At 45.5% G+C, this 7,500-nt stretch overlaps 1 protein-coding gene across 1 annotated transcript in view; it reads left to right on the top strand.

Moving 5' to 3' along the window:
- The window catches only part of pde9aa (phosphodiesterase 9aa), a 71,814-nt gene extending 64,795 nt beyond the window's left edge, over window positions 1-7,019 (top strand). The window contains exons 14-19 of the mRNA XM_079276847.1: window positions 1-36; window positions 3,090-3,194; window positions 3,566-3,694; window positions 6,370-6,465; window positions 6,551-6,607; window positions 6,680-7,019. The exon at window positions 1-36 is cut by the window's left edge and continues 78 nt beyond it. Of these exons, the coding sequence (XP_079132973.1) occupies window positions 1-36; window positions 3,090-3,194; window positions 3,566-3,694; window positions 6,370-6,465; window positions 6,551-6,595 (411 nt within the window). The 3' untranslated portion in view covers window positions 6,596-6,607; window positions 6,680-7,019. The remainder of the gene's footprint in view (window positions 37-3,089; window positions 3,195-3,565; window positions 3,695-6,369; window positions 6,466-6,550; window positions 6,608-6,679) is intronic.
- The last annotated feature ends 481 nt before the right edge of the window (window positions 7,020-7,500 follow it).

Raw genomic sequence — 7,500 nt, 5'->3', positions numbered from 1 at the left:
AAATTTGACTACGCAGATGAGGAGCACGTCACCTGTGTAAGAACACTGCCGTTCGGTTCAGTTGGTCTGGACCAACAAAAGAAAGATACATATCCTTTTAGTTCTGTTCTATTTCATGTTCCTTTGACCTATTCCACTTGAACCAAGAAGATTTAGCATGAAGTCATTCACACTGACAGGAAGCTCATTCATTGGACAGTTTTGGTGATGTTATCCGGAGCAAATGAACCGAACTACAGATGTGAACGTGTCCTGATCCTGTTTGTGTTTCTCCTTTAATGTAGCAAGAGTTGGAGAGGAGGCTGTATTTCAGTGTGTGAAGGTTTGATGCAGGTGGTGGAAAGTAACTTTTACCCGGTTCTGTATTGAAGTACATTTTAAAGGTTTCCATTGTATGCTCCTTTATACGCTATGCTAGTAGAGCTGCTTACTGTTGAGGTATTTAGTAATATAAAGCTCTGAAAGCTGACATTCTACACGAGTACTTTTAATCGTGTTACTTTAAAGACAAAGTCCATCCTCCTTTCTTTGTTAGCAAAGAGTTTAATGACGCGGTTGTACAGAACATCGGTGCGGTTCAGTTCCAGCCAGAGTTCTCCTGTGAACGTGTTGGTTGAGTTGTAGATCCACTCGGGTCTCTCCAAAGGTTCTCTAAAACAGGGGTTCTTAACCTTTTTGACCTCGGGGCCCAACTTTTCAAGTACAAAGTGTCCCGGGGCCCACTCTGACTATATGCATCACAAGTGTCAGAACACCTGTAGGTCATACAGAAACAGAGCAGTGGGCCTTTGGATCAGTACAAATTGAAGATTTTTGTCCGCATAAAATAAAAAAGTATCATTCAGTATAAATAACTGCCGGTGGCTGTATCTGTACAGGTAAAGGACAGTATAGGGCTGTAACTACACTATCAGTGAACAACTGCCTCAAAACTGAAGAAGATTGGACAAAGTATGACCATTCTACAGAGTTTCTTCATGAAGAGATCCAGGTGGAGCTCTAAAAGGACATTTGGAGACCCAAATGCACACATGGTAACCACATGATATTCTGACACACTAAAGGTGGTTCTCCCTTTATATTTTGATATTATATTATTTTCCTTTTATTTGTAGCCTTTGCAAATTGCAAAAACTATGTACACATGATCAAAGACATGGTGTGTGAGTCGCGGACTTGCTGTGCGTAATGGCTGCAACCGAGCACACGAACGAGAATGAGAATAGCTCAGTTACGCAAACGTTGGTTAACGCTTATGGAAGAGGAGGATAAGGTTTGTACTATAAGTACTAGCGTTTTCTGAAGGCAGGAGCTCCATGGTAACATCCGCTAGCACGTTGTCGGGTCTGTAATGTGTCTTTTTCCGTCGAAATGCTGCAAGATACGACTTGCAGCGGTTATGGCGACTTTGGACAGTGTGTGTGTGGGCTCCTTTTGTGGAGGAACATAAGAAATGAAAGAAAATCGATGTTTTCTTTGCAAAGATGAGGATTTTGGGCATGCTGGGATACCAAACACGGACATGTTTTGTGACATATTTGCGCAAACAAGCCGTAGGAACGGAAGGGGAGGGGATCGAGGATGCCGGAGTTGAACAGGCAAAACCCTTGTTAAATAAATGAGATGATAGAATGTGATGATCACAAAGACATTTATTATCATGTGTATGTAAACCTGCATACACAACAAGAAGCCCAACAGACTTTCCCACGAGCGTTGGATGTTTCGTCGCTACGTGTCTCTTTATTTCTGAAGGCTTCAGTGCTTCGTTTGATAGCATTAGCTCACATTCCACACACTGAGCACTCGGCTCTGCCTCGTTGCCTCCGTTCACAAAGCCGTACTTAAGAAAGTCAGGGTTGTACTTGCGCACACATTTAGACTTTTGGGGGGTATGGCACCACTGTCGTCTTCATTTTTTCTTTTTAATAACTTATCCATAATTTTCGCTACAGGCTAGCGGCTAGCTGAGTGTCTTCTTCTGCTTATTGCAGCTTGTTAAACAACTGACTGATGCATTACCGCCACCAGGTGGTGGGAAGCTGTATTGTAACTGAGCGTCTCATGGATAACAGTAATATCTCTGGTGTCTTCAATTGATAACATATGCGGTCCCGCGGCCCACAGGTGCAAAACCGAAAGTTTTTCGCGGCCTTCTAGGTGGCGCTCGCGGCCCAATCATGGGCCGCGGCCCAATGGTTAAGAATCACTGCTCTAAAGCACCGTAGCTTGTGAGTGTCCTGTCGTGCTATGGTGTCGTGTTGCTGCCTTGGTTAATGACCTCAGGTTAGCGTAGCGTAGCTCCAAACACCAAGACGCTCAGTCGCAAATAAAACACATTCTTAGCCATAAAATGTGCAACGCTTCTCCGACGCTGTCAGCAGGAATACCGTTCGTACAAATCCTTTTCGTGGCTGGGTCAGGGCTGATGTCAAGATTTTCTGGAAATCCGTTTCTCTTCCTTCAACCATTGAGTGTTAAAAAAACAAAGATAGGTAAAAAAAAACTCTTACTGCTCCAAAGTTCTGCTAGTTTCACAACAGTCACACTAGCTCACTGACCAATCACAGCGCACGTTAACGCTGACGTACTTGTAGGCCAGCTAGCAGCTCTGACACGTCAAAGAATACGCCCACCATGTCAAACTAAAGATCTGATTGGTTGAACACGATGACAATCAACAACATCGTCTCCATTCACTTAAAGTGCACATGGATGCACTTGAGAGTCTGCAGGCCTCTGGCTCTGTTCTACCTAGAGACACAGAGGTGAGATCTGATTGGATAAAAGCTCTACTTAAAACAAGCTGCACTGGAAGCAGAGCAACTGAGGAAGACAGGAGCTGTGCAATGTGAACATAAGATAATGGGAAAAATATTTTTATAAATTATAATACATGGAGTGTATTTAAGAAAAATATTAAATTATAAAGTAGCTATAACTTTGTGATTCTGTTTAGGGCAGCAGAGAAGGCCTTGCAGGCCCTGACGGCCCACCGCTGCAAGTTCCCACCTACTGTATGCTTTGCATGGACATATAATGAGCCTCTTGATGGTGACCTTTGCCCTCTGACCCTGTGCTCCGTGCAGCTGAAGATGGTGCTCATCAAGTGCTGCGACATCTCCAACGAGGTGCGGCCCATGGAGGTGGCTGAGCCCTGGGTCGACTGCCTGCTGGAGGAGTACTTCATGCAGGTGGGACCAGAACTCACAACACATTCAAATGATTTTTGCAGTTTGCAGTTCTTTTAGGCACGGTCAGACGGTGAGACTTCATCATGTTAGCAATGATGAGAGTAACTTTCTGTTACATATATGATAAAAGATGGATGTAAAGAGAAGGAAATCAATGGGATGAAGGACTCATAACTTCCCCTTCAAGCAAAGAATACATTTCTCCCTCCTATTCTTGAAAAGCATGTTGATGGAGATTTTCTGTGTGTGTGCGCGCGTGTGTGTGTGTGCGTGCGTGTGTGTGCGTGCGTGTGTGCGTGTGTGTGCGTGTGTGTGCGCGCGTGTGTGCGCGTGCACGTGTGTGTGTGCGCGTGCGTGTGTGTGTGCTGCAGAGCGACAGGGAGAAGACTGAAGGGCTCCCCGTGGCTCCGTTCATGGACAGAGACAAGGTTACCAAGCCGACAGCTCAGATCGGCTTCATCAACTTCGTCCTCATCCCGATGTTTGAGACGGTGATGAAGGTGAATATGCAGGACGCTGATGATGAAGATCAGGGTAATATAGTTGCAAAGTGGGAGGTGCCGCTGGTTATGGAGGTATTGATGTGAAGCAGCGTTTGAATAAGCATGAGTCAGCCACTCTTCTGATACGGTTTGGTTTTGGTGATCAAGTATTTTAAGTCAGCGACGATGAGCCCAAAGCCTTTATGAATGAAAGCAAGTTGCACAGATATGCTGAGTGGGGCTGACTGGCGGTTGCACACTATGAGTGTTATGTAGACATGTGCTCCTCTCGTGCGGATGATTGAGGTTCACGGCCACCAGAAGAGCTCAGATTCTCTGTCCCCTCACATGACGAGTACACGTAGACATTCTTCACTTGTAGTGAAGTGATTTGGATGAGGAACCTGAAGATATGGCTCGTTCCCTCGTTTGTGCCGATAAACAAAGGTACGGCCCGCATGCTGCCACAGTAAACACACACTGTGGGCCGACACCACACTAGAGACTCTAGAGTAGCAGTGGTGTGTTTACTGGCTCTCTGACTTCCACTAGTTTGGTCAAACGTTAGTTCTTTGAATGATAACTGAAGACTAGATTCAGATTGAATAGAGTCAGTCATATAGGTGAAATGCTGCCCTCCATTTCTTTAGATCTGTGGCCAGATCGTACACAGAGCAGCTTTAACAAACACACTGCTGCTCTAAAGTGCCCGGTACAGTTCTACGGTTCTACAGCGCTACAGCTCTACAGCGCTAGTTCTACAGCTCTACAGTTCTACAGCTCTACAGTGCTACAGTTCTACAGTTCTACAGCTCTACAGCGCTACAGTTCTACAGCTCTACAGTTCTACAGCGCTACAGCTCTACAGCGCTAGTTCTACAGCTCTACAGCTCTACAGCGCTACAGCTCTACAGTTCTACAGCTCTACAGCGCTACAGTTCTACAGCTCTACAGTTCTACAGCGCTACAGCTCTACAGTGCTACAGTTCTACAGCTCTACAGTTCTACAGCTCTACAGTTCTACAGCGCTACAGTTCTACAGCTCTACAGTTCTACAGCGCTACAGTTCTACAGCTCTACAGTTCTACAGTGCTACAGCTCTACAGTTCTACAGTTCTACAGCTCTACAGTTCTACAGCGCTACAGCTCTACAGTTCTACAGATCTACAGTTCTACAGCTCTACAGTGCTACAGTTCTACAGCTCTACAGTTCTACAGCGCTACAGTTCTACAGCGCTACAGTTCTACAGCGCTACAGCTCTACAGTTCTACATCTCTACAGTTCTACAGCGCTACAGTTCTACAGCGCTACAGTTCTACAGATCTACAGTTCTACAGCGCTACAGCTCTACAGCGCTACAGTTCTACAGCGCTAAGTTCTACAGCTCTACAGTTCTACAGCGCTACAGTTCTACAGATCTACAGTTCTACAGCTCTACAGTTCTACAGCTCTACAGTTCTACAGCGCTACAGTTCTACAGCGCTACAGTTCTACAGCTCTACAGTTCTACAGCGCTACAGCTCTACAGTTCTACATCTCTACAGTTCTACAGCGCTACAGTTCTACAGCGCTACAGTTCTACAGATCTACAGTTCTACAGCTCTACAGTTCTACAGCGCTACAGCTCTACAGCACTACAGCTCTACAGCGCTACAGCTCTACAGCTCTACAGTTCTACAGCGCTACAGTTCTACAGCTCTACAGTTCTACAGCGCTACAGCGCTACAGTTCTACAGGGCTACAGTTCTACAGCTCTACAGTTCTACAGCTCTACAGTTCTACAGCGCTACAGCTCTACAGCTCTACAGTTCTACAGCGCTACAGTTCTACAGCTCTACAGTTCTACAGCTCTACAGCTCTACAGTGCTACAGCTCTACAGCTCTACAGTGCTACAGTTCTACAGCGCTACAGTTCTACAGTGTTACAGTTCTACAGCTCTACAGTTCTACATCGCTACAGTTCTACAGTGTTACAGTTCTACAGCTCTACAGTTCTACAGTGTTACAGTTCTACAGCTCTACAGTTCTACAGCTCTACAGCGCTACAGTTCTACAGTTCTACAGCGCTACAGTTCTACAGCTCTACAGTTCTACAGCGCTACAGTTCTACAGCTCTACAGTTCTACAGCTCTACAGTTTTACAGTGCTACAGTTTTACAGTGCTACAGTTCTACAGCTCTACAGCTCTACAGTGTTACAGTTCTACAGCGCTACAGTTCTACAGCTCTACAGTGCTACAGTTCTACAGCTCTACAGTTCTACAGTGCTACAGTTCTACAGCTCTACAGTTTTACAGTGCTACAGCTCTACAGTTCTACAGCTCTACAGTTCTACAGCTCTACAGCTCTACAGTTCTACAGCGCTACAGTTCTACAGCTCTACAGCTCTACAGTTCTACAGTGCTACAGTTCTACAGCTCTACAGTTCTACAGTGCTACAGTTCTACAGCGCTACAGCTCTACAGTGCTACAGTTCTACAGCTCTACAGTTCTACAGTGCTACAGTTCTACAGCTCTACAGCTTTACAGTTCTACAGCTTTACAGTGCTACAGTGCTACAGTTCTACAGCGCTACAGCTCTACAGTTCTACAGCTCTACAGCTTTACAGTGCTACAGTTCTACAGCGCTACAGCTCTACAGTTCTACAGTTCTCTGATACAAAGCACTGAGTGTGTGTGTGTGTGTGTGCTAGATGTTCCCACAGATTGAGGAGGCGATGGTGCAGCCACTCAGAGAGTCAAGAGACCGATACGAAGAACTCAAACAGATTGATGACGCCATGAACGAGGTTGGAGGTTTTCTATAAGTGTGTGGATGCAGCTACTTTGTCCTTGGTGCAGATTGTGACTGACAACAAGCAATGTTCCCTTCAGGTGCAGAATAATAAAAGTGAGAACTTGGCCATGAAGAAGAAGTAAGAGCTTTGAAAGGTAGGAGAGAACAGAGCTGCTGAAGTGTTGTGTGTCAGCGTACGGCTGCTTTCTAACTCTGTGTTTCAGCAGCAGTGAGCGTAGAGCACCAGAGTGAAGCACTGAGACGTAAAGTACACTGGAGTCATCGCTCGCTTCTTCTAGTTGAAGAGCAGAGGACCAGCAGGACGCGTGAGCCGCTGGATGTCAGTCACAGAGATGTGATCAAGCAGCGGCACAAACTACTGATGGACTCAAGCACCAGACGGACCATCCGAAGACTTCTTCAGCAAATGTCAACTGTGACTACTTCAGTGAACAACATTTAGATACATATCTTGCAATGTTTTTTTATTTAAATGTGTTGTTTTTTACAGATTGTACAGATTTTTAGTGACCTTTGTTTGGTACAAAAATAAAAGGATTCCTCTCATTAAACCAGTCTGGACTGTTTATGCCTCTGCTCGGTTTCTTATCATTGAAGATGGTTCGTTGTCCAAACCTTCTCTCTGCTTCGTTCTCACTGTGAACATTCTGGATGATGGTCTGCTGGTTCACAAGGCTGCAGTCAGCAGCTCGAGCTCCACTCGACTCGACTCTTCCCCTTCTGGTGATTTGATAAACTGCACATTTGTTCAGAAGTTTGCTCCCTGAGCACAACACTGGCTGCACCGATCACTACTTGCATGTTAATAATGGGTCCCGGGGCTTTGAGTGTGCATCATTCATAAGATGAATCTATAGAGAATCATCTTTACTACATTTCTCAGCTTTGCACGTGGGAATCGTTTCAGCATCTTTCAGCTCATTGTTTTGGGTTTACGCTCTGCAACTCTCACCAGCCTCATGTCCGCTGGTGTCCAGTGAAGAGGTGAGAACGCCACTGTCCAGTACCTGCTCTGCACAAACAGTCG

Source organism: Melanostigma gelatinosum, assembly GCF_949748355.1.
Source record: "Melanostigma gelatinosum genome assembly, chromosome: 10".
In the NCBI taxonomy this organism is placed as follows: Eukaryota; Metazoa; Chordata; class Actinopteri; order Perciformes; family Zoarcidae; genus Melanostigma; species Melanostigma gelatinosum.
The sequence above is the reverse complement of the archived record's forward strand: the minus strand, read 5'-3'. Positions and strand labels throughout refer to the sequence as shown.